Source organism: Carassius carassius, chromosome 33 (assembly GCF_963082965.1).
Source record: "Carassius carassius chromosome 33, fCarCar2.1, whole genome shotgun sequence".
In the NCBI taxonomy this organism is placed as follows: domain Eukaryota; kingdom Metazoa; phylum Chordata; class Actinopteri; order Cypriniformes; family Cyprinidae; genus Carassius; species Carassius carassius.
The window spans coordinates 26,973,538-27,000,919 of record NC_081787.1 but is presented as its reverse complement, the minus strand read 5'-3'; the positions used below and the strand labels follow the sequence as shown (position 1 = coordinate 27,000,919).

The 27,382-nt window shown below is 39.3% G+C and overlaps 3 protein-coding genes across 3 annotated transcripts in view; all 3 read left to right on the top strand.

Moving 5' to 3' along the window:
• The window catches only part of LOC132114027 (mastermind-like protein 1), a 33,291-nt gene extending 30,531 nt beyond the window's left edge, over positions 1-2,760 (top strand). The window contains exon 5 of the mRNA XM_059522141.1: positions 179-2,760. Coding sequence (XP_059378124.1) covers positions 179-1,233 — 1,055 coding nt within the window. The 3' untranslated portion in view covers positions 1,234-2,760. The remainder of the gene's footprint in view (positions 1-178) is intronic.
• Positions 2,761-7,007: 4,247 nt separating this feature from the next.
• On the top strand, positions 7,008-9,332 carry LOC132114348 (leukotriene C4 synthase-like). The gene is made up of 5 exons (XM_059522455.1): positions 7,008-7,225; positions 7,827-7,926; positions 8,044-8,114; positions 8,514-8,595; positions 8,670-9,332. Exons 1-5 carry the CDS (start codon positions 7,165-7,167, stop codon positions 8,818-8,820), a joined length of 465 nt encoding a protein of 154 aa, XP_059378438.1. The 5' UTR covers positions 7,008-7,164; the 3' UTR covers positions 8,821-9,332.
• Positions 9,333-17,000: 7,668 nt separating this feature from the next.
• Positions 17,001-26,854, top strand: LOC132114026 (protocadherin-12-like). Its single transcript, XM_059522140.1, has 4 exons — positions 17,001-20,135; positions 21,319-21,410; positions 22,446-22,579; positions 26,330-26,854. Exons 1-4 carry the CDS (start codon positions 17,241-17,243, stop codon positions 26,737-26,739), a joined length of 3,531 nt encoding a protein of 1,176 aa, XP_059378123.1. The 5' UTR covers positions 17,001-17,240; the 3' UTR covers positions 26,740-26,854.
• Positions 26,855-27,382: the final 528 nt, after the last annotated feature.

Below are 27,382 nucleotides of genomic sequence, written 5' to 3'. Positions count from 1 at the left end.
TTTTATTCTAATTTTGAACTGTTATTAAAAAAAAAATCCTATATACATTACAAAACTGAAGACAAGATCTGTGGCTTCTTCCATTTGAAATTTAATTTCATTGAAATCATTTAAAAAAAGCTTGCTAGATGGCAAATGGCCGTGTTGTAATTGTGATTGTTTGGTTACTCTGTTTTAGGTGCATCTCAACCAATAGGGAGTGTCAACTCTCTCAGTGGCCCCACCCCTGGAACACAACGGATGTTCTCTCAGACACAAGGCATGATGGGAATGGGGGTGGGACAGAATACTGGCCCAACCACTGGTCCCCCTCCAGCCGCCGGTCAAGCAGACATGAACCTCTCATCCTGTGCAGGCGGTCTCGACGTGCAACAAGTCCTCTATGGCAACATGCCCATGCATCCCTCCCACCCCAACCAGCAGAGACCGTCAGTGTCCAACATGTCTGCCGCTTACCGCCAGAATGTTCTAGCAGCCCAGCAACAAGCACACTTGAAAAACCAACCCAATGCTGCTATGTTGAAACAACAACAGCAGCAGCAGCAGCAGCAACAGCTGGCCCGTATGCCCAACAGCATGCCCAACACCTTGGCTAATAACATGGGCTCTGCTATGCCCACCTCCATGCCAAGCAGTATCCAGGGTGCCTTGCCCTCGCAGGCCCAGTCATGGCAGCAGCAGCAGCAGCATCCAGGTCTTCAGCCTGGCTCTGCTAACGGAGGCATGCCAGCAGGTTTCCCCAACTCTGGCTTCCACATGCAGCCAAGATTGTCCAAACTTCCCAACAACACCCCGTTTCCCCAGGGTGGCATGGGAAACAGTGCAGCTGGTAGGACCCTGGCAGGAATGAATCCTGGACAAATGATGCCTAACATGAACCAACAACGGACCAATAATCCAGGCATGTCCCAACAGCTTCCCGCTCCTGGCCAGCAGACGGTCCAGCAGGGGCAGCCGCAAGCGCCACCTCAAACTCAGCAGGTTCTGCCTGACTTGGGGTCCTACAGTCAGCCACAGGCCGGACCCAACCGCACCGCAGGACTTCAGTGCAGTCAGGCCTATCAGCTGAACAGGACACCCAATCAGCAGCTCCAGTTTAGCTACAGCACCCAATCAGGAGGCAGCTTGTCCGGGTTTCCTGCCGAGACAGACCTGGTGGACTCTCTTTTGAAAAACCCATTGACACAAGAGTGGATGGACGATCTAGACGAGCTGTTGGCCAGTCACCAGTGAGTGATAGCCATGAGTTGATATCAGCTGATGCCTTTGGTAGAGGAAAAAACATAAACATACACTTTTGGATGTTTTCGGAGATGGTGAAACTTCTCATATCACGGTCAGATCTGCTGTGTTCTCTTTTGAGTATGTATATGGTGTATATAAAAGAGGTCAAGTAGAGCACAGAGCCTGTGTCATTGAAGTATTCTCTGGACTGGAAATTTCAAAGAGGGAAATGCTCTACTACTGAACCTGTGGCTCAGTAAAACCACTGAATTCTCTTATGAGTGTGCGCTCAAACACAAGTTGAGCCATTCACATGGTTGTGTTGCCTATGTGTTCGCTGTAGGCACGAGGAGGGTCTGTTCATTGTCAGGAGTGTATTGACACACTTCCACAGGCCTTAAATTTGCACTCTTGAGGATGCACAATATGTGGTTTACAGTAAAGCAGTAGTTTACCCAAAAATGAGTGTATTTGAATAATTTACTAACCATGTTGGTCAAACCCATATGACTTTGCTTCAGTGTTTGACATTGACCGTTGACATAATGGTCAACATGGATCATGTGTGCCTTGATAAACACTGACATCATATCCTTGATGTCACGGAATTGCTGTCATAGATGAACGAAGGTCAGTAACAGATTGTGGATCCCATAGAAATTGAGAAGCGCCATAAACTGAATCCTACCAGATGCAAAACATTTTCACTGTAGATTCCAAAAATTATTACAAATTCCAAAATGGTTGTTTGAGGGCAGACTTGTTGATTCAAATAGTAATAAGCTGCTCATCACAAAAGCAGTTCATTCAGAGTACCGAAGCCTCTTCTGCACAGACATCCATTCAAAATCAAATGTGGACCATGGCCCTCCAGAGCAAGATCAGACCTCTGCTTTTAGATGTTTTATCAGAAAACTGACCCTGTGTGTATTATCATTCTTCAGATTATCTCATTTGTGTGTTCCACTTAAGAAAGTCAGATGAGTTTGGAACGACATGAGGGAATAAAGGATGACGACTTCAGTTGAACTGTTACTTTAAGTTCCATATGGTGTATGTTCATTAATTAGTTTCTCATTGACTACATTTAGGAAGTAGATGCTTTGTGGTTTGTTTAATCAGGCCATGACCGCTTGAAGGAGTGTAGCTGAGACTAACTGGAGCACTGTAGAGTTCATCCTCCTCACAATTAAAGTAGATTGCATCATACACTTTCATGTTACACTACACTATGTTGCGTGCTGTTGGTTTTTTTCTGAGAAGCCCAGAGCTTCTGTGTTGGTGAGAGGGTTAATAGTTCTGTATGTTTTCTTCCTAACCGTGTTACAAACTCTCTCTCCATCTGAGATTCTATGACAGGATTTCATGTATATTTATATATATATTTTTTGTATGTATGCGGTTTCTATTGTTCAGGAGAGATAGATCTTATTTTTATATGTACATTGTTGCAAAATTTTGTAAGTATTTTATACGTTTTATTATTGTTCTCTGTAAAACAAGAGTATTGTGTAAATATAGTTCTCTAGAAACGGTCTTGTTTGGTAAGTTTATTTAGTGTTTTATGAATGTGTTAAATCCAAGTCCAAGTAATCATGAAGACAAGACAGTTTCTCACTTCTTCAAGGTTTATTCAAACCCACAAGCAATACAACAGTGCCAGCCATTTACATGATTGGGGCAGCAGGTGCAACAACTTCCATTCTTACTCCACACCTTTTATAGGTATCAACATGTGGGCTACAGCGCTACAATTTTTATACGCACCCAGTCTCCAGGTTTGAACTCAGGAGTACAGGCTCTTCGTTTGAGGTCTGTATGTTTTCATCTTCTTTTGAGACAATGACACTTTCTGACTCACAGCAGGATCCTTACAAGTTATAGGAAGAGGGAGAACATGTAGACGAGTGCACAATTTTCTACCACAGAGTAACTCAGGAGGAGACCGTCCAGTAACAGCATGGGGAGTAGCACAGTACATTTGAAGAAAGTCTGTTACTGTTGATTTCCATGGCTTTCCAGACAGAATAGCAGATTGAATAGAACTCTTCAGTACTCGATGGAATCGCTCAATAGCTCCATTTGTAGCTGGATGATACACTGACGTATGTATGTGTTGAATGTCTCGATCTTTCAGAAAGGCAGCAAACTCCACTGACTTGAACTGACATCCATTGTCAGATACAATGTAATGAGGATTTCCAAATCTGCTGAAAACTGACGTCAAGAAGTTGATCACATTTTTACTTGTGATTGAAGAAGTAAATGCCACTTCTGGCCACTTACTATGATAGTCAATCAGTTTCATAATGTACCGACAATCCCAGGTAGCGGTTTCAAATGGGCCAACAATGTCAACAGCCACTTTTTCCCATGGCATAATTGGAAAAGGTACAGGTTGTAAGGGTGCAGCACGAACAGTTGTAACCTTATCAGAAGACAAGCAAACTTCACAATTCTTGATTTGTTCCTTAACCAAGCGGTCAATACCAGGCCACCAGTAAATTTCACGAATGCGCTGTTTCGTACGCACTATTCTTTGATGGCCTTCATGGGCAAGATTCACCAAAACACGTCACAATGCCACACTAACCACAAGACGTGACCCTCTAAACACATAGTCCTTTTGCACAGAAAGTTCATGACGTATTTGAAAATATGGATGTAGAACAACCCCCACAGCAGCTGATGAAGAGGGCCATCCATGAACAATCTGAGCACGTAATGCAGTCATTTCTGAGCATGATGCAGAAGCAAGAGCAAATTCAGTTGGAGACACCGCAGACATTTCAGAAGACAAAAATGCAACAACCTCCTGCTCAGTATCGGGAAAAATCCTCATCAGAAGCAGGCAAGGGTAGGCGTGAAAGATAATCAGCAACCTGGTTTTGAGAGCCAGGATAATAATTCACCTCATAGTTAAAACACACGAGTCTCTCTGCCCAACGTGCGATCCTCATTCCAGCGCGATCTGTGCCTTTAGAGGAGAGGAGCACTGTCAAGGCCTGATGATCCATACGTAGAAGAAATTTCCGACCCCAAAGGTAAGTTCTCCATTTTTCAACAGCCCAGACACATGCTAAAGCTTCCTTTTCAATTGTTGAATATTTGCGTTCCGCAGTAGACAATGTTCTTGAAGCAAACGCAACAATGTGCTCTGTGTTGTTTTCATGAATTTGAGAGAATACAGCACCAAGTCCATAATCTGATGCATCCGTTGAAACGACAATAGGCAAGTTAGGGTCCTAACAATGCTAAAGCAGGGCTTTGGAGTAACAACTCCTTTACAGTACTGAAACTCTTTGAGCATGTGATCATGGTCACTTTTTGTGTGTCCCCAGACAATGACATCATCCAGATAATTGGCCACATTTGGCAATCCTTGTAGTACAGTTGCTAGCATTTTCTGAAATGCAGATGGAGCTGAAGCAAGGCCATGAGGTACTCGACAGAATCTAAATAGTCCTTCATGGGTGATGAATGCAGTCAAATCACGACTTTCTTCATGTAACAAAAGCTGGAAATAAGCATTCTCAAAATTAATTGTAGAAAAGACAGTTGCTCCAGGCAGCATAGACATCATCTCATCAATATGGGGCAAAGGAAAACTGTCCGCAACAACAGCTTTATTTGGTTCTCGCAGGTCTACACACATGCGAATACCACCGGTCTTCTTCTGAACAACTACAATTGGAGAAATCCATGGTGATGCATCCACTCGCTCAATAACACCCAAGTCAAGAAGGCGTTGAAGTTCATCACTGACAGCATTTCGAACAGATAATGGCAACCGTCTAAGTTTCTGACGTACAGATTTCACCACTGAAGAAGTTTTTACCTTATGCACAAATCCTTTTGAACAACCTAGCTTAATAACAGGCACAGAAGCAGAAAGTCGCATTACAGAGGCTGAAGACTGAGTCGGTCCTGGAAGTATGGAAGAACCTTCAAACTTGAGATGCAATCCATTAATTAAATCCATTCCAAGAAGAGCAGTGCCACATTCAACTATAAAGATTGAAGTATTACAGATCATATTATCTCTGGTAACAGTAACAGGTAGACAACCAAGCACTGGTATTGGGTCTCGTGAATATGTCACCAATTTAACAGCAGGAGGCAGCAAAGAGTCTTGTTTAAAGTGTTTTTCATACACAGACTTAGGCAGAATGGAAACGGAAGATCCAGAATCCACAATCAACTCCACAGGTACAGAGGCTGATGAAGTCATGATAGTAGTAGTACACTTTATCTTATTAGATACTGAATCATGCATGTAAAGAATCTGAAGCTCAGGCAGTTCAATCTCATGTACAGAATGTGTTTGCTGTGAACGACACACTCTTGAAAAATGTCCCAACTTTTGACAATTATTGCACTTTACGTACTGCAGGATTGTTTCACCTGGTGCTTGAATTCGTTTTCGGAATGCATGACGCTCAGCCACAACATTACGTTGGGGAACAAAGTGTAGTTTCAAAGTCTCAATAGCATTCTCCATTGTTTCTCCTTGGTTTGGTAAAGTATAGAATAATCTCTGCCCTTCTGTCCCCAAGCAATGAAGAAACAACGCTCGCTTTCTTGCAACTGGCCAGTCATCTCCTGATGCATTTATGACAAGTAAGTAATTCTCAAACATCTTCAACCAGACGCCAAAAGGAATAGACGACTCACCCGGACATGGTAAGAATGGCGTGGGAAAAGAAGCAACAGCAGACATCTTTCATATAGAACAGCAAAATCCTCGTCGCCAATTTGTTAAATCCAAGTCCAAGTAATCATGAAGACAAGACAGTTTCTCACTTCTTCAAGGTTTATTCAAACCCACAAGCAATACAACAGTGCCAGCCATTTACATGATTGGGGCAGCAGGTGCAACAACTTCCATTCTTACTCCACACCTTTTATAGGTATCAACATGTGGGCTACATGATCATGGAAAACAAAGCAATGAATGATCATGAAATACAAAGATGACTGGTTTAAAATTAAAGGTACACGTTGTATGACCTGCCACGAGGGGGCGCACTATCAAAACAATAACAATCGCTTGATTTGATGACGCCAAGAAGGAGCGTGGAATGATGGGATTTGTTGTCTTCTATCCAACCGCTGATGGCCATCAATCAGACGGAAAGATAAATCATGGATTTAACGCGAGTTCAATTTTTTTTTCGCGAGTAGATTACATACAAAGTTAATGCAAAGACGCGATCAGACGTGTCCTTGGGCGGGTCTAGAGACACGATGCCCCGCGTTTGGCATATATGCCCCATAATAGTAATCTTGTTGATCGTTATAATAGCAAACGTTTTCTGTAAAGATACGAATCAAAACAACTCAACTGTCGAGTAAAACAAGAGCGAGATTGGCATCTCTTTCTAGTTGAAGTTTGTCTCGATGCTACTTCCGCATTTGTCCACGACACTGTTGTCATGTGGTTTCTACGTCAGTAAAGGCGGGAACAAAGGGTAACTAACGTCATTAACGTCACTGCCCTGTGTCACTGTTTAAAATTGGGAATTTTCTCATAATTTACAAGTAGTTGAAAACATTAGAGATATTGTTAGTAATCAGCTGGACAAAATATATAACACTAGCCTAGTGGTTTTTGGATATTTTACTGCAAATATCTTACAAATTGTACCTTTAAGGAGGCAAGGCAACGTTTGTTCCGGGATTGTAAAATTTGTTACTTTTACACCAGATGTTTCATGAAACTGTAAAAAACAACAATGAGCGTTAATTTCTTTTAAAGCTTAATGGGTTGGTGTTTCCCATTTACCTTTTTGTCAGTGCATGCATCACATAGCATTATGTCCTGAAAAATCTTAACAATAGTGATGTGGGTTATATTCATGTCCCTCCCACTCTAGTCGTGCTAATGTAAGTGACTGAATAAAAAAACCTCCTGTGAGTGTGGTTTGATCAGAGACAGTCATGATGCTGGAGCAGGTCGTGCTGTTAGCAGCCGTCACAGTGCTGGGACTGCTGGAGCAAGGTAAGTACCACATGATTGTAGATGGTCAGTCAAATCAATATTCGTCCGTTTTCACGGTCAAATGAATGTCGCGCTCGTGCTGTTCTGTGCAAGAACGGACTGTAATTGGTAGCAGTGAGTGACGTGTTGAACTTTAGCTACTGTAACTCTACTGATAATTCTCTTGATTAGAGTTGTCATGTTGGCAAGCCTTGCAAACAGTGGCTGATAAAAATAAGTAATCCTTATACAGAGAGAGTTTCAGGCTTGATCGAAACAAATGTTCCAATTGGATAAATAGCCTACACTCTGTGAGATTTCCTATGATAGCCTACCACTCAGATTTACGCATTTTAAAATAACATGCATTAAAATTAGTCTGACAAATTTATTTTTGAGCGCTTTTTTCTGTACTAAAAGCATAGTTTTTTCCCCCAACAATACACATTCTGTCATATTTAGGCTACTCCCCTCACTTCCAGCGTTAAAGAGGATGGATATACAAATTTTAATGCAAAAGCAAACGTTCGGATTAAGAACAGGAACTTTATCAATGCGTGTTGGGAAATTCTTTAACTTCACAATCCGTGTGCTGTGGTAAATGTGTGTACCGTTCTGTCAGCGTACTTCTGTCTGAAGGTGATCCAGGCGAGGAGGAAGCACTCGGTCTCCCCTCCTGCCACCTCCGGTCCTCCGGCGTTTGAGAGGATCTTTCGAGCCCAGTAAGAAAAACATCGCATTTATCATCCGTCAACTGAATAAAGACTCTTATGACTTCACTGAGAGGAGTGTTGATCTCGACAGGCTTGGTCTCATTTGTCATATTCTTGTTTTGCCAGAGCAAACTCTTCTGAATATTTCCCCATATTCGTCTTCTCGCTTTGGCTGGCTGGAGTTTTCTTCAGTCAAGGTGAGTTTCCCTGAACTGAAAAACTAAGAAATATCAACTCTGTGCTCACAGAACATATTAATATATCTTGCTAAAATTGTCTAGATTAAAAGAAGCAAAAAGTCAATCTAAGATGAACAGTGCTCTCACATTGGCTTTCACCAAAATCTCACAGCTCAGAGTTGCATGCAAGCAAAAAAACAAAAACAAAAATCCCTTGAAAATGTATTATGTAAAACACTGCCATTCTGCCACAGTTGTGCTCTTCTCAAACACTTCCATTCAGAATTAAAGGAATTAAAGTAAGCTTAAACTGAGGTGGTGATCAATATTAGGTTATGTAAAACATCACTGTTACTATAGGGTTTCGTGATCTGAACCCCTCATCCAGAATATGACCTGATGAATGTCTCGCTCTAGCGCTGGCAGTGTTGTTCGGGCTGCTGTATCTTTATGGACGGTATCTGTACTTCCACGGCTATGCAGAATCTGCTCAGGGCAGGTGAGTGCTCGGAGACTGCAGTTGTGTTCATGTTTGTCCAGTCGTGTTCCTCATCTGCTTCTGTCCGCTGGCAGACTGGAGCCGCTGTACTTCAGTGCAAAGATGCTGTGGGTGCTGATCGCTCTGGCCGGGCTGGGGGTCAGCTGCACCCTCACACAGGCCTATCTGGGACTGGACCTGCTGCACTCCTTTAGTCATGTTCTGGGCCTGACCGAACACACATGAAAGCTCAAGCGCTGGATGTCTGCTGGAGGCTGAGAACAGGGAAAGCTTCAAAGGACCTAAAAACACTTAAAGACAAAAATGTGTTTTTTTTCTCCTCTAAAGAAAGAAGGTATTCATTTTGTCCATTAAATGGAAACATCTACTATGTACTCGTGCAAAACAATCAGTTATTCAAATGGTTGCTTCTAGAAACATTACTGTTAGTTTTTCCAAATGTAAAAAAAAAAAAATACTTAATATGTTATTGTGTTTAAATTTAAATTAGAAGCTTTTAATAGATTTTTGTATTAGCAATGTCATTGCACATACGCATATCTCATGAGAATTATGTCTTAGTTGCCAATATTGTTTTCCTCAAATGATGCATTAGATGCTTTTGATAGCATTGATAACTAATTTGTTTATGCATTATAAATACAATTAAACAAAGTTTCCCTTTTTGAATAATTTCACAAAAATTACAACTTGACTGTCAATGATGCACAATAAAAAAAATATATACTCCCAATTGATATTTACTGTGGTGTTTATTCATTTTTAGTATGTTTTCTTCATACATCACGTCTGATGTTTTTCACTGACGGTGTTGATCCATTGGTAAACCAGTACATTAACTTTAGAAATGTCTTCGGTAGAAATGACAACACTTCTATTTTCTCTTTTATAGTCCTATATTTTCTGTTAACTGGTAATGTGTAAATGCATGCATTTCTAATCTATACACATTAATGAAAATCAAAGACTAGACTGATGTTTGACAGACGTTGCATAAAAAATGTCGAGTCCAAAAATGTTTGATTGAATTGTTCGACATTAAATCTGTGTATAGTATTTAGTATATTTGGCCACAAGGAAGCGCTACAACTTTGTACGTCAGTGTCAGTCTCTCTCTCTCTCTCTCTCTCGCTCTCTTCTTTTTCCTACATTTCCAGTTGTTCTTCTCTGTCGAATATGTCATATTTTATTAAACATATTTGAATTTTTCCAGGTTATTTATTTTGACCAAGAGCTGTAATAGTAAGAATTGTTTTAAGGGTTAAGTTAACAGAATGTATGCAAGATATTAAAGGCCAGATAATCAGTCATTTCCATCTGTTAAATTCTGACAAAACAGAGATAATATTATCTGGACAAAAAACCTGTAAACACAAGCTCTCAAAATATAATTTGCATCTACATCTACTTCCTTCTCTGGGTTTTTTTATTTTTTTAAGACAGCTACTTATCTTTTGAAAACCACATTTTGCATGTAACCAGAACAGCCTTCTTCCATCTTCGATACATTGCTGAGTTATGGAACAAGTCATTTATTGCTCACACAGAAAAGCATGTTCCTGACTTCATTATTGCAATGCACTACCAGGTGTTTGGACTGCTTGAAATTGTTAGTAGTTTAGCTTGACGAATTTGACTTAAAGAAGCCAACACACTCTCCACAGGTGGGGTTTAGTGTAATTATTATCACAGTATTATTATCTCTTGGCTTGGTCTTATCGGTGACAGGATGCAGAGAGCTGAAGGTGTCATGTCAACACTCGGTGACGCTGAAAGATCCACCGCTTCACCGGCCCAGTGTCACCAAAGTGAGTGAACGCCTAAATGAAATGAACCTCAATGTTCTTATATTAATGAACTGCGTCGTCTGTAGTTCATCTGAAGCAAATCACTGAACATACTGCAGTGCTGGACACTAAAAAATGGCTTTGAAACCATTTTCATGGGTAGATTTCACAAATAATTGCAAAGAAATGGCAAGTAAACAATGACTTTATTATTAACAAAATAATCCAATAATCTTGTATGAACTATTTTGAAAAATCATTTTTTACAGTGTGGTGTACAGTGTGTGATAATTTCAGCAGGCCCTGAGGAGCCATTAATACTTCACTGTCCCTCTTTCTCCCTGGCTTTCACTTGAACACACAGGTGCACGTTCTCCAGCCTCACACTGATCCAGCTGACCTGGCCGCTTGGAGAGGAAGCTGTGCTTCTGGCCAACGGGAAAAAAATCATATGGGATCTTTGCTGCTTCCTGTTGCAGGAAACACGTTCAAGGATGCAGAGGGCTGTGTGTGTGAAAGAGAATATGTATTAAAACACAGACAGAGTGAAAAGTTTAACACAAATATTAGTTTCTCTAGAGGAATGTTCAAGTAGGCCTATACATTGGCTGTAAAAAATGTGTATGCATTTATTAGCATATTTATGTATCATTAACACTTTATATTAAGGTTCTCTTTGTAAAGTGTTTATGAAGTTGTTTAATTAATTAATTACTTGCCTTTACAAATGCATTAAAACAGTGCCTTGTATGCAGTAATAACTATTTTTTTGAATGATGACTTACATATCTGCCAAATAGTGACGTTACAAATGCTTTATTTACTAAATGATACTTTCTTGGAATCAAATTATTTGATTAATTTAGATTTCAAAATGAATTTATTTGATTATTTGATCCATAATTAATTTAATATCATGATGCAAAAAAAAAAAAAAACTATAATGAGATGGGATTCTCATCATTTTTCTTTCCACATATTACCTGTGGTCCTTAAAAAGCAGTGACCTTTATTTTTTATTAATGAGATATTAATAAGGAATCATTTAATTCCAGTATTAGTTACATGTGAACCTCAATCATGTGTGGACACCAGTTAATCACTTATTCATGAGTTTTAAACCTTGCAAGTAAAAGTGCACTTTAATGAAAGATAGACACTTGTGAACCATTTATTTGTGTTTTATAAATATTAATTACCTGTATAATAAAATAAACAGTAATGAGCCTTAACACAAACTCTCACTATATTAATCCATTTTTCTGCATCATGACATCAATAATAAAAAGTATTTATAAGATGGGAATTTTTCTATACTCACAATATGGTATTAGATTTCTGAAATGAAATTCTATATGCTTTATATTATAATTAATAATTATTTTGATGTCTGGGGGTCAAACTGACCCTAATTGGTTTTAATACAATAAACCGAAATAACCAATATATATATATATATATATATATATAAAAAAATATATACCTATCCAAAAATTAAACTTAGTAAATATGAAGAGCTACATAATTCATAATTAGATCTGCATCATTTGTCAGTGTGTGTTTACAGTATGTTTGTAAAAGGGAAAGTGATAACGCCCATAATAAAACACAAATTTTGTTGCAGTGTGTTTGCAGGCTCTTCTGAACATCTTAGTAAAGTATTGCCCATGTATGAGTGAAGATTACAGCTCATTAAAAAGAGGAAATGATGGATTTGATTCTCAAAATTTTGGCAGGTGAGTTAAACTGATCTGGGCTGAAATGATTGTGTTAAAACTCTGGAAACATATTGTTGCAGAGGTTTATTGATACCAACAATCATTCTTCAAACTCTGTACATGTAGAGTTCAGCTCAGCATCTGATTTACTGTAAACAACACTGAGTGAGGCTCGTGCTGATGCTTCACATCTCTTAATGAGACTCTTAACGATAGAAGAGCAGCACAGCTGATCGAGTGAGATGTTTAGATGCTTGAGGGTCCAGGAAAAAACCTCCTCCACCAATGCAATACGGCAAAACACACTCATATCCGTCTGATACCTTTATAATATTATGATTTGTTTAGACCAAAAACACAGACAGATACTGACAAAAGCGTGACTTACACGTTGAGGATTGCATTCAGCAGGTTTAACTCCAGAACACATTTTTCACATGTTAAACACTCGCCGGACTCAAACTCCTCTGAGATAAACAGGACTCAAAGTTATATAGCCTACCGTACTTCTGCATATGCATATTCATGTTGTGAATTTTCTTAATGCAATATAAAGTTCAGTACTTCCAATAGATGGTCCACATCACTCTGACACTGTCCAGATTCATCCTAATCATCCACAGAAAACACTTTATGCATGGATGTATTTATTCACTAATTTTTTATTTTTATTTTTGGTTAAAAAAGTTTTCATCATCGATAATAAGAAGAAATGTTTCTTGAGCCGATTAGAATTTATTCCTCTTAAGTAATGATGCAATTAATGGAGTGATAATCCTGAGAATTCAGCTTTGCGTCACAGGAGTAAATGACATTTTAAAATGTTTTCCAACAACAAACATATTCCAAAATCCAATCACTTCTGTATTTTCTACTGTATTGAAATCTTCCACAGTTCTTCCCCGGCGAGCCGTTTTTCTCTTTCATATCCAGGCAGCTGCGAGCGAACATGATACTTGTCTGCTTCTGGGTTTATGTAGCTGCTGTTTATAATAACTGGCTTTAATAATAACACTCAGCACTGCAGCATTTTCAGCTGTTTGTTGATGATGTCTGATGAAGATTTCTCTTCAGATTTCTGTCCAGCCTGACAGCGTGTGCAGTTTTATTTCTCATCCGAGCTTGAAAATGTCTGTAAGACTGACTTATTGTGCAACGTTGTGTCAGTGTGTGATCATTAAACATGCAGTTAACCCAGGGCTGGACTTGAAATCAGGGAAAAGCCAATTACTGAAACTCCAATAATACATCATCATAGTCTGTTTACTTTTTCAGCAACTTATCAGCGATGGTATGGAAAATTACATCCATATTTATGTTCTCGGCTTATGCATGTATTTGTGAACGTGATGAATGCAGTGGCTTGTGTGTAGCAGGGCTCTGGGCCATTGGCCTAAAACAGTGTTTTTAAATCAATTCTGATAGATTTATTTATTTATTTTAAGTCAGAAAATTATTTAACATCACTGAACCAAACTAAATACATTCATACCAAGAACACTATTTCATGGGTTAAATCAGGTCAAAATATCTCTCTAACACAATACTGTGAATGTTTCGTTTTCATGTTGTCTTTTATTTATTTAATTATTTTATGTATTTATTTATTTAGCTCTTCACCACTTGCACATTTGCGATTAGATACATTTTTATTAGAAACAATTAAAGCACCTCTGCAGGAAATGAAAATGGCTTTCCAAGAGTTTCTTCTCTCTTTAAACAAGCATAAACTTATTTGCTCTATCTTTTAATGCTCTCTTTGGTGATCACGTGTCCTGTCGTGTGAACATCTAGGTCAGTAGTTCTGTTTATGGATCAGCTGACAGATTTGTCTCAGGGCTCTGTCCTCAGGATTGTTTTATCGGCTTTGAGTCATGTCAGCTGTGGAGTGTTTAAGAGGCTGTGCTCTTGTCTCGACACGATCCTGAACACACAAAGTGTCAGTCTCTCTTCACCCTCAGAGAGGACCTGAAGGTCAGCAGCAGGTTGCAACAAACCCCTTAAAGCAATCTCGATAATACACTTACCTTTATTATTTCAAGAGTTCATCTGCTTCTTCAAATTAAGGTAAAGCAGGTTTGGCTTGTGGCAGACGATCTGAGCGCAGAATTCGACAGTAGGCTATTAGACAAATAAACTTCTCCTTTTATTCAAGGGGCTGGTTGCAGTTGGGCACATGAGTGCTCACAGGTGAACTGTGCTATAAAACTGAATTGCAAAGCAAACATTTTTTTTTACATTCATTCTTTTATCACAAATGGTAGACATTGACTTTTCCATAGTATGGAAGTCAACCACTTACCAACATTCTTCAGAATATCTTCTTTTGTGTTCAATAGAAGCTAAAACAGGTTTGGAACAAGTGCACACTCAGAAAAAGGGTAAAAAAGATGTGACTGGGGTGGTACCACACACACACACACACATATATATATATATATATATATATATAGAGAGAGAGAGAGAGAGAGAGAGAGAGAGAGATAATTGATGTAAATAATTAGGTACTAATACGTACATTTTAGGTACTGATATTCTGATATTCCCCTTTTCTTTTGCCCTCAACACTTCAGATTCAAAAGCACTTGCTCCTGTCTTGTCTTCATCTCCAGTTCAGTCCTGCTGGACTGTCTCCCTCTGAAATTAGGTTTTGGGATTGTTGCTATATGTCTTTTGTTGCTATATGTTGCGAGACAAAGTGCTTGACAGGAGAGCTTGTGTGTCAGATGGACACTGTTTGTTCACAAATCCATCTGGAGTTAGGAGTCGTCTGTCAGGAATGTGTTGAGAGATTTTTCAGCGTTCCTTCCAGACCTCAGATGAGACAAACTGACCTCAAGCCAGTGAAACTTCTGTTTATGTGCGCCTTCACCATTTCCTCTCCGTCTGCTGAAAACATCAACAACACGCAGCAGTTCATCTCTGCTGGTGCTTTACTATTGTTTAAGCTGTACAATGATGTTTAGATCCCTCATCCTAACATGGTAAAGGAAGGTGGAGGTGGGGGAAAACCCAGGCACTGGGGGGAGGTCAGCGGTGCGAGGCCTATGAAACACACACACAGAGTGTGTCGGGACTGCGGTCTAATTAAATTCACATATGACATTTTGAAGAAAACCTTAGTGTAGCAATGTGGCAGCCAGAGACCGGATATTCTGGGACCTTTCTTTTTCTGCTTTTCATTTGGAAAACATCACAAGTAATTGCATTATATTTTTTTGCCCACATGCATGTGTAATACTTCGAAAGAAAGTGAGACAGTGAGTGAGACAGATACACTTCGCTATCTATCCTTTTCAGTCTTAAGCTTTGATGCTGCTCGAGAACGTGAATAGTCAAACTCTTGGTCAGTGTTTGGTCCAGATGAAGTTAATTAGGAAATAGAGAGAGGATTATGTGTGAAAACCAAGCCTGTTTATTTTAGAGATGAAGTTACCTCTGACCCCTGAGAAACACATGCACACGAGTTCTTAGGGGAGGACAACTCTGTGAACATAAGATCAAACATTAATATGAAATCAAGAGTTAAGGCCTCTGCTTTCCCAGCTGCTGTCTTTGAACAGCAACAGAAGACTCTGCTCACCTCGCCTCGCTCTGTTATCATGCAGCTCTGTGTTAACACTCTGGGAAAAGCTTTTATTGGCTCGCAGCAGGTAATGGGATAGTTTATGTTAGGAGACCCCATGTTGAGGGGAAGTGGGGGTCTGTAATTTCCCCCTTTCACCATCCTCTTTTCATTGGCCACAGTCCCTCAATAACATATACTGTATTATCCTCTTGCTTTTACAACCAAAACCATGGGAATAGATTGAAATTATATATAAGCATTTATGTAAATGCTAACACCTTTCTACTAACATTTATTTAGATGAATGTTCATTTGTTCATTTGTGTTCATTCTTAATACTTAAACATTATGTTTGTCAATTTACGTAAATTAAAACAAAGTTGTCCTTTTAAATACAAATTATATGAAGCATAATAATTTGAGTAAAATATGTACTAATAAATAACCATGATTTTCAGCATTTGGTATGTCCTTGATTTGTTATAAATGCTCTTTGACTACCCCCCCCCCCCCCCCACCATTTCAGAAAAACATTAGATGCTTCAGATTGAAGTATTTTTACATCAGCACTCTCAGAGTTCAGCTCCAGGCCCTGTTTTTGTTTTCTGGGCCCCCTAAGGGCCCCACCTTAGGTTTGCTTCAACGTTGATGACAGATGCCCCAGACCACGACTCTTACTCAGATGTGTGAAGAGCTGGAGGCAGTGAATGAAAGAAGTGGGATCACGTTTCATTAAAAGCACACCATTGATTCCAGGCAAATTTCTTCTAAATCCACTCCTTGCTACAGATGGGTGGAGTTAAGCAGCACTGTACTCTCCTCCCACACTATCTGTTATTGGCTCTCAGGACATTCCCCCTGGATGAGCCGTCCCAGCCTCCTGAGTTCCTCCGCTCCTCACTTTAATGCTGACTGGAGACCTGGGCTGGGACGCAGCAGCTGTGTGTGAGTGAGTAGAGCTGTAGAATAACATTGATTTGGCTAAGGGAGATGTTAACTTTATTTATAAATTAGAAGGGTCTGGAAATATTATTTTATAAAAGGGATTTTGTCTGAATAGTGGTCAATTAATTTCCATAGTAGTCTATTCTTTAATTATTGTGGTGTGGTATAATGTGTATGTTGATATCAGTAAATCTCATTGTCAATATAGAGTAACACAACTATAAAGATATAACTAGGAAGCTTTGTGACAGTTATCATTTTCTCATTTTTGGTGACTATATATATATTTATTTTAAAACCACTTCAGCTGTTATTTAGATTTTTTGAGAATTAGGCATATGCAATATTGGACCCACCGGTGGGTCCCCAGAGTTGATGTGGTTAAATCGTAATTTACAGAGCACCAATTTGTGGTGCTACTATCATTCATTTTTGTCTCAAAAAGAGTCAATTTTCTACTTTTTTTTAACATAGAGTTGGCAAATGTGTATAGGTTTTGAATATCTTTTGTGAATTGTAGATGTCTTTTGATGCATCAGAATGCGTGTCTAGGTGCTTAGCACATCTGACTCATAATTAGTAGACACGTAGATACGTAAAAGGAAATAGGAAACCTCACACACAGTCATGCTCCAGGTTTGGCTCATTCTGGCAGCTCTTACTGAGTGTCCACCCTGTCATGCCCAGAATATGGACTCTGCTCCCCTCATTATCCAATATCATGTCTGGGAAGAACAGCCCTCAGGGACAAGGGTGGGTCGCCTCCTGGATGATCTACGTGAACATGGGGAAACAGGATCACTGGAAGACTTCCAGGTCGTGCAGCATGGACATGCTCTACCAGTCACAGTTGACTCCAGGGATGGTACTGTGTCAACACTAGGCAGGCTGGACCGAGAAGAGCTATGCTGGGGAGCAGAATTTTGTGAGCTAGCCTTCAGTGTTCTCTACAGAAAGGGTGGTGCTATGCATTTCCTCTCAGTTCGTGTGGAAGTGATGGACCAAAATGACCACAGCCCAGTCTTTCCCAGTCTTGTGCAGGAGGTGGAGATCTCTGAGACAGCCTCACTGAGAATGCGGATCCCTCTGGAACGGGCTGTAGATCCAGATGCGGGACCGAATGGCCTGCAGACCTACTCCCTGTCTTCCAACCAGCACTTTGCTTTGGATGTCCGCACTTCTGGAGGGACCAAGCAGGCCGAATTAGTGGTCATCAAAGAACTGGACAGGGAGTTGCAGCCATCTTTAGAACTGGTTCTAACAGCCTGGGACAAAGGGGACCCACCGAAATCCGGCAGCACAAAAGTTTTAGTCAAAATTCTTGACTCCAACGACAATAGCCCTGTATTTGAGGAGGCCCCAGGAGTTATTGAACTAGCTGAGGACACCATTCATGGGACGATTGTTGTTAATCTCCGAGCTACAGACCCTGATCAAGGTGCTAATGGGGAAGTTGAGTACTCTCTTAGTAAACATGTCCCACTGGAAGTGCAAAGACTATTCAGTATCCATCCCAAAACAGGTGTTTTGACTTTGCAAGGCCCTTTAGATTTTGAAGAAAGGAATGTGTATGAGGTAGACATCCAAGCTCGAGATCTTGGGCCAAATGCAATCCCATCTCACCACAAGCTGCAAGTCAAATTGCGAGATGTCAACGATAATGCTCCCCGGATACATATAACATGGGCTCCACAAGATTCCCCTGTTGCAACAGTCTCTGAAGGAGCACCAAATGAAACTTTCCTTGCTCTTGTAATGGTATCTGATGCCGATTCTGGGGCAAATGGACAGGTACAGGTGCACATTCTGAGTGGATCTGGCCCTTTCAGACTCAAACAGATCCATGGAGACAATTACATGGTTGTAACCAATGATACACTGGATCGTGAGAGACAAATTAAATACAACCTTGCTCTTCTAGCTCAGGACAATGGTGATCCTTCTCTATCCTTTATCAAGCACCTGACTGTCCATGTTTTGGATGAAAATGATAATGCACCACTGTTTACAAAAAGTCTCTACCAGAGTGTCCTCAAAGAGAACAACACACCTGAGCTCAGTTTCTTGACTGTGGAAGCACATGATGTTGACCTGGACCTTAGTGGAAAGGTATCATTTTCTATTAGAGAATCAAATGAAGTTGGGACACCAACAGCATTTTTCTCAGTCCACCCTAGCAGTGGGGCTGTTACTGTCCAACAATCATTAGACTATGAGGAATCACACTCCTTCTCATTTATTGTGGAGGCTGTAGATCAAGGATACCCACCAATGACCAGTAGTGCAACAGTGCTGGTTGAGATACAGGATGTTAATGACAATTATCCCATAATCCATGAGCCACTACCCAAGAAGGGAATTGCATTGCTAAGCATCCCAGTGAATGTGGACAAAGGAGAGATAGTGGCTGAACTTGGAGTCAAAGCTCTGGAGGATAACTTCTACAAACCAAGAAATTACTCTTCCCTCAACAAACCCGAAGGTTTTCTGGCTACCACCATTCGGGCCAGTGATCCAGATTCTGGTCTCAATGGAAGACTTAGCTTTAGAATAACAGATGGCAAGCCTTCTAACCTATTCTTCCTGGATGAAATTACTGGGCAGCTCTATGTGAACACAACCAATGCAACAGAACTGATTAACAGAACTTTTAAACTGTGCATTGCAGTATCTGATATGGGAACACCTATGCTAACCACAAGAACCACTTTGGAAGTGACTTTCATCAACTTCCGTGACCACCTAAAGAACTTGTCTCATGATAACCAAGCCCAGTACAGTTTTACAATGCTCTTGGCCATCTGCCTTGGATCAACCTGCCTGGTATTATTTGTAGCCATCGCTTTGGCCAAAACATATTGTCATCCTGACAAACGGGACAACCGTGCTTATAATTGTAGGCAAGCTGAGTCATCCTACACCCGTCACCCACGACGGCCCCAGAAACACATTCACAAAACTGACATCCAGTTGGTACCAGTGCTTCGGGGTCGTAAAGAAACTCCACGAGATGAAGCTGAGGCATTGTCGTGTGCATCACCTTTAGTGGAAAATACACATCCACAGCGTCAGTTTGCCCTTACACCAAATCTTGCTCGCATGGCTCAAAATCAAGCGCATACAGAAATGGATGGGAACCCACCATTTACTCAAAGCAAGATACTCAGAAAACCTGACAGCATAGAGTGGAATGGAACACTTCCATATAACCCAGGAACAATGTATCAAACCCTGCAAAAGACAAGAAATTATTCCTCCTCGTCTTTTGCAAACTCACAGACCAGCACACTCAGACAAAACAAAAATGAAGAAGTCAAGATAACGACCATGGACCCCTCAGAAACCATAACTTCAGTTCCCAGTAATCAGGCCACATTTCGGAGACCAAAGACCACAGAAAGAAGAGGAAAGATGGAAGAGTCAGACCACAGGCAGATCCTAAGAAACCTTGTTCGACTCTCTATGGCAGCCTTTGGAGAGAATGGTTCTATTGAACTGTCCTCTGCCTCACCGGAGGTGCAAGTAAGAGATTTTCTTTTCTTTCTTTACAATATTAACATTTCAGATATGGAAAAACAATACATTTCTAGGTTTCCCAGTTCATATGAGCTCAATGATAGTTTTCCCATTCTGCAGTACTGCAGAACTGGGCCATATCTATAACAGCCTAAGGGGACAGTTGACGGATGATGAAGGCATTGAAGTGTATTCAGAAACACATCAGTGTCACACAGTAACTTAAACCTTTAATATGCCTCAGGATCCTCAATGTTATCATATTACAGAGTCATACTGAATGTGGAAAGAAAAACAGATTCATTCCATGGTTGTCCTGTGAGTGGGGGGGAGGTACTTAAACCAAACACAGATATTTCTGCAGAGTAAGATTACACTTCTCAGACATGAATGGGATGGTTGTAGTCAGCAACAAATTGCTGGTACTGATCTGATTCTCGTTAAATAAAAAAGAAAAGAATAGAAAAGAATAGAATAGAATAGTGAGAATAACCGCTTTTCATCAGCCTGTATTTCAAAGACCAAAAGTGCTGCACTAGTCAGACTGTGTAATCTTTGGATCTGGGTCCACCCAGATGCTTACCTCTACCAAAATTATTAGCAGAACAAAACGTCCTGGCACAGGTTTGAGTCCTCACGTGAATACTGTGGCCAGTCAGGAAAAGCGTGGATCCTGACCCCCACCCTCTTCTCTTTTCCTCTTCTCCAATCCACCCTCCCTTACTCACTTGGCCCAGTTGGCAATTTAGACCCGTAGCGACTGCAGGGGAAAAGGGGCCGAAATGTCACCGATGCCTGTCCTCGCAGCCAAGGCTGGGTTTCTTAAGTGCATCCTGGAAGGAAATAGCCTCTTAAAGAATAGACTCTGTGTAGAAACAGCTTCCTGTCTCCCCCTCACCCCTTCTTAAACTCAACAACCCATTTTCCCATCCTAAAATGCTCTGTGTGGCTGTCCATCTACTATGTTGCGGCTTATTTTGTATAAGACCAAAAGTATATCATGAATTATGAAATTATGACATTCCAGAAGACCAAATGGCCTGCAAATTGTATGTGGTAGTTGTGTACAATTTCTATTGTTTTTCAGCATGACTAATTGTGAATTCATAATCAGATTATTATTTAATTGAGTTATGTGTTAAATTCCCCTATATAAAAATATGAATGTTGTGTCATTTTAATTCTACAGCAGGTGTCTCAGCTCCTATCTCTGTTGCATCAGGGGCAACTTCAGCCTCGACCGAATTTTCGTGGCAACAAGTATTCCCACAGAACTGGCCGGTAAGTCTTTTTGTCCTCCTTTTGACTTAATTCAGGCTCTTTTGCTCAAAAATACAAAAATTGTAGTCTTGTATATTGATTCCTTGACTAATACACAGAACTCAAATCAATACCACAATAACATCAGCATCACAGTAACAATCTTAGAACATGGCCACTTCACTCACTTCACTTCAGAAATTTCATCATTATTCCAATTTTATCAGGTAGATTTCTGGTCAAATAAAAAGTAAAACGGAAGTATGCGTCAGTCTGTGATTATAGGGTGAAGTGTATCATATCTGTGATCAGCCGCTGTCTGTCTTACTCATCTTACACACAGATTGGTATCAGGCTGAATACAGTGCTATTTCTAAAAATGTAACTTATGTTCACTTAGAATCAAAAAGAGAAAGCATAGACTGTGACTCATCTGTGCAAGACAGGGCTTGTTTAACATAAAGACACAGTTTAGTCAATAGTGCAGTCACACTTCCTTCAGTTTTAGTTTCAGTGTTGAGATCATTTTAGCTCACAGAAAAATCCCAGTTTTGAGAACATTGTTGAACTGATGTTAAAGATGATCGCAAATGTATTTCCCCTGATATTGTCTTGCAAAAAAGGTATTGCGTCAACACTATAGTACAGTGATGGTGATATTACTGTATATCATATTCATGGTATATTTACATGCTACTACACTTATTATTTAATACTTAATTACTTAATACTTAGTACCACAGTATTCTGTTATGGTTTTGTCTAAATCATATTAACCTTGTAACATAAAAAAGGTAACAGCATGGTACTTTTCTTCAGTGGTGGTTAAAGTGTTAAAAAATGAATAATTTAAATTGAATTAATTCTATTTAACATGGTTTGGTTATTTTAAATACTCCACAACATTTGCCCTACGTACAATTCTTTTGTCAATATGCTTCAGTTTAGTTGCATTAAATTGCATTATATTGTACTTATTTACTTTGAGAGATCTGCGATGTTAGCACATGTTCTAAAATGTTCTCTCTGCTTTACTGTTTTTGTTGTGTGTTGTAGGTCAGGGGCTCATGATGCTGATTGGCTGAGCACTAAAGACAGTGGTCATGGAGAGAGTGAAATGGGTGACATGGACTGGGACTCACCTGTGGACCCCTTATATGAAGAAGGCCTCAACAATCTGCTTACTTCTGGTAAATGTCCATACTTTTAAAAGCAATTATTGTTTTGATCTGAGTCCACTGTTATTCTGCCATCATTTACTCACCTTCTTGTTATTACAAACCCAAATCTTTGACACACAAGAGAAGATATTTAGTCAATCCTTTGAAAGTCCATGCAAGCAACACTTTCATACAAGAAAAAATCCTTAAGATATTGCAAAAGTCATTTTTGTGAATCCGGTGGTTTAATCCAGCTGTTCTGAAGAGACACAATCCCTTTATAGGATAAACAGATCTCTACATTTGTCACTGATCAGTATTTATATATGAGTAACAGTCTAAATTAAGCAAATGAAATAAGGGTGAGGAAATGATTATTTTTGGGGGTTAACTATCAATTAAAAAGTGCTGTTGTTCTGAATATCAACCTGCCTGAATTTGAATTAAATGAGAGGACCTGAACCCAACTGTATAATCTAGATAAAGTAAAGGTGATGTGAAATGGTACAGTACAGTACAGGATTTACTATTTTTGTAGGTGATTTCCAGATATCTCACGTTCATCCTGTTGACCACTTATTTTCCTTAGAGAGCCCAGCAAGTCAACAAATAAGGCAGAAAAAACACATTATTTATATTAAGTTTTCATTTTTAAATTGAAATTGTAATTAATTTTCCGAACACTGCAGTCATACTCTGAAAACATTAATGTTTAAAGTCTGTTGATCTGATCGTACTAATATGCATTCATATTTTTGCTGCTATGTTTCCTTTGTCTATGTGTAGAGTAAATATTTGTGTGCAGTTCCTTCCATCTATTGTTGTGAGATTTAGCACACTCTAAATTAACAGGGTCTTTTTTTGCTCTCGAGTCAAAGGTCTAGTTTGTTTTGTTCTATCTTTTTGATGTCTGAGCAGTTTTAACTCAATCTTTATGTCAGCTCATCTTACATGCTGCTGTATCTGAGATATTCCACTCTAGTTCCAAAAGAAAGAAACAATTTTAAGTTAAGGCTCCTGTGCACTTTGTGTGTAGATCACTGTTTGTGTAGGAACTACAATATTACCAACATTTCTGTAGTCAGCTCACAATTATCACACAATTATCAACAAATCCAGACAATACCAAAAAGAGTTAATTACAGCAAATTACAGATCCATACTCCTACTGTTTAACAACTTTATAGACACAGTAATGAATGAGTTTTTAAAACTATTCAATCTACAACAAGGAACTCTAAAACTCCTCTCAGAGGGCAATAACTCATATTCTGTGTACAAGACATGGGATGGATCACAGACAATCTTATTAGATTGTCTTAAAGTGGCCTGTTCATAAATAGTCTGCAATGATGTCTGTTCTTTAACACCAATAATTTCCCAAGCAGTGTGAATAATTCAGGACAGACAGATTACCAAACAAGACAGTGATACTGTACCTGATTAAACTATCAAAGAGTGTAGAGTAACACCTTCTACACTCATCAGTACACATGGTGAATAAAAGCGGTGAACTAACAGAGCCCTGGGGGGCCCCTGTGCTGAAAATTCTAAATTCCGAAACTGTTCCATTAACACTGCGATTGGTTAATAAATAATACACTCTTGAAAATAAAGGTGCTTCATGATGCCATAGATAGAAAAATTTTGTCTAAATGGTTCCATAAAGAACCTTTAACATCTGAAGAAACTTTCTATTTCACAAAAGGTACTTTGTGGCGAAAGAAGTTTCATTAAAAAGGTATAAAAAAGATGGTTCTTTTAAGAACCTTTGACTGTATGGTTCGTTGTGTAACCAAAAATGGTTCTGCTATGCTTGAAAAACCTTTTGAAGCACCTTTATTTTTAAGAGTGTAGTACCATTTTATAATAAATGGGTGAACTTTAAAATCATTCAACCTCGCAATTAAAAGATGCGCCTGCAGCATATTATAAGATTAACTAAAATCTACAAATAAAGGATGTACGTACATGCAATGATCCTCTAGATGCCTATTTATAAAATGTGTCATGGCTATAACAGCATCATCTGTACTTCTATTGCTAGAAGACAGCTATCTTCTGTTTGTACAAAGTTAATCATGATTTTATCAAAACACTTCATTACTACTGAAGTAAGTGCCACTGGACGATAACCATTAGATTAAATTATGTTTTAAAATGTTCATAATCAGATTACAGTTACTTTTTTATGGATTGATTACATATTATTCACATAAAGGCAGTAAATCACATAATGGCTGTACATATTCGACTTGGCTTGGCTACACATTTGCTTCTAACAGTCATGTGGCACAGTCCAGCTAAATATGCCAGGGGTGTTTTAGCATAAGCATCAACAAAAGTACTGAAAACACTTCAAAGTAATGCAAAATCTCATGTTTTGTATTAATATAATTCTAGTATCAGTATTTTTAAAGGAATCGACAGCAAACATGCAGCTTGTGTATACTCTCCTATTAGGAACATCCGAAGTCAATAAGACATCTCACCAGGAACAGAGTGTGTGGTTGTGTGAGTTTGTGGTTTGCTTGACTCAGTATTAATCCAGGAATGCATCTGGTTGTGGTGTTTTTCATGCCAAAGAAGACAGTTTTGTGTTTACGGTCAGGGATTTTCTTTCTTAAACATGCAAGTACATATTCCTTCTCTTCTTCATGAGTAATATAAGTTTTAACTCACACCTCTGAATGATGTTAACCCTTTCAGCCGATTCAAGGGGGATTTTTACAGTAAGTCACAGCTGCTCACACGAATATTCACATGTCCTTGGGCTCCTCACGTCATGCTGTAACTCTTATTGTTAATACTTCAACATGATGCAGAGGATTTGTATGTGTTATGCATACCCCTAAAGACAGAGAAGATGAGTGTGTGTGAAATCTGTTTGCGTGTGTGTGTTTGTGTGTGTGCACAAGTATGAGATATTGATATATAAGATATATCAATATGAGATATATAAACCATCTTCTGGCTTCTCCTCACTCATTCAAAAACAAATATTTCTGCTATAGCCACTCCAGCCAAGACTGAGCTGCTGTCAAGTGAAGCCAGTCAGTGAAGTAGCCTGCAATGATACATTACATGGCCAAAAATGCATGGCAGAGGCGGAAAAAATGCTAAATACAAATAATAAATTTAAAGATGTGATTTTTGTAGCTATATTTATTTGTATTATTTATTATATTTACTGTTCTGTACTAAAAAATAATTGAAACGGTTCCATGGATGTTAAAGGTTCTTCATGGAAACACAGATGCCTTTATTTTTAGGAGCTGCACACAGAGGCTGCTTCACACACAGACTCAGATATCATGTGTAAGAGTCGAGTTATAACAGAATTGAATCTTATTCACTTAAACCAAGCATTTCTGGAATTTTGAATCTGGAACTGAACTAAAGTCATTTCCTTGTTTCTGTATCACTTCTTTTGCCCTAAGAAAACTGTGGCTAAGGGTGTGATTTTAAGACATGCTGTGTTGAACTGTGTTAAAACTCTGCAGATGTCCATGAAATGACAGGAGAAGGAAATGCTTGTTTACTGAATTAAAGAGAAATGCACACCTCCTCTCGGTATTTCCTGTCTTCCTGTTTTTCATCTTCACAAACTCAAGTAAACAAGTGAAGACAGGCTTTGTAGCCTTTTTTTTTCAGATATTTGTAAACATTATTATATATATATATATATATATTATTATTACTGCTTTTGTAAATGCTTGTTTACATATTGTACATGCATACTATTTTAAACACAACTATTGTATTCCTCTTTTTGTGTAGATGATGTGTTCTCAGACATTCCCGATCCGGCGTGGATGGCTCGTCTTTCTCTTCCTCTGACAACTGACTACCATGAAAACCTGTTTGTCCCGGATGGGCCACCCTCCCCTCATGCCCACTGTCCCATGGCCGGTCCTGATGATTCCACTTCCTTCTCTACGTTTGGTAAAACCCCAGAGAAGACCCCGCTGGGGGGCAGAGCTCTGATTTCTGAAGTGAGCTCTCTGTTTGAGATGCTGTTGACACAGAAAGCCGATGGCCAGTCGTGTCCACCTGCTGACGTGCTCTACAGACTTTCAGCGGCTTATAGACGTTCACTTGGCTTAGACACACCTGCAAACGGAGGTGCTGCCCACACACGCCAACAAGGGCAAACTCCCATAATGCAATATGCCAACCCTGTGCCATAACAGCAAAGAATGTTTGGTTTCAAATCATACAAGCCTCAGGAACACTCAGAATAACATAACATCATTTTTTGGTCTGGCTGGAACAGGCTATGCCCATAAAAACACAAACTTTTATTTTATTTTTAGAAGGAAAAACTTTATATCCATAGTGCATTATAAGACTATTTTATTTTATTTGTTTTGATATATCCTTTTGCAAGAAGGTGCAGTTCATAGCAGAAATGATTCTGTCTCCTCTTAAGGAGCTGTTTATATCCTCTGAAGCACAAACAAGTCTTTTCTCTCAGAAGAAACCCAGGAAATCTTCTGCTAGTCATCCGCAAACAGCAGGGTTTCCTAACAGCGCCCACTGCTGGCTAGTTTGGTTACTACTTCATGCCGGTTCTCTAATGTAAATATTAATTTGTATAGTGACAGGAAATGTAATAATTTAGATAATTTAGAAGTAAAAATTCCACTGTATTTGCAAGACTTGTTCATCGTTGGTAAGGACTGCAAAGCACTGATGACAAAATTCAGTAATGCTCAGAATATAACGGTTTGACTTTTTCCGTTAATGATATAAGTTATTGATATCAAAGCAAAGATATATAATTTTTTTTCAGTGTCATTTTGTATGTGTTGTGTTGTTTTGTATTCATGA

Excerpts from the sequence above, each read along its gene's own strand:
- LOC132114348 (XM_059522455.1), top strand. The coding sequence starts at position 7,165 with ATGATGCTGGAGCAGGTCGTGCTGTTAGCAGCCGTCACAGTGCTGGGA. Across the intron at positions 7,927-8,043 it reads GAGAGGATCTTTCGAGCCCA|AGCAAACTCTTCTGAATATT; the intron begins GTAAGAAAAACA and ends TTGTTTTGCCAG. Across the intron at positions 8,596-8,669 it reads GCAGAATCTGCTCAGGGCAG|ACTGGAGCCGCTGTACTTCA; the intron begins GTGAGTGCTCGG and ends GTCCGCTGGCAG.
- LOC132114026 (XM_059522140.1), top strand. The coding sequence starts at position 17,241 with ATGCTCCAGGTTTGGCTCATTCTGGCAGCTCTTACTGAGTGTCCACCC. Across the intron at positions 20,136-21,318 it reads CTGCCTCACCGGAGGTGCAA|CAGGTGTCTCAGCTCCTATC; the intron begins GTAAGAGATTTT and ends TTAATTCTACAG. Across the intron at positions 22,580-26,329 it reads CAACAATCTGCTTACTTCTG|ATGATGTGTTCTCAGACATT; the intron begins GTAAATGTCCAT and ends CTTTTTGTGTAG.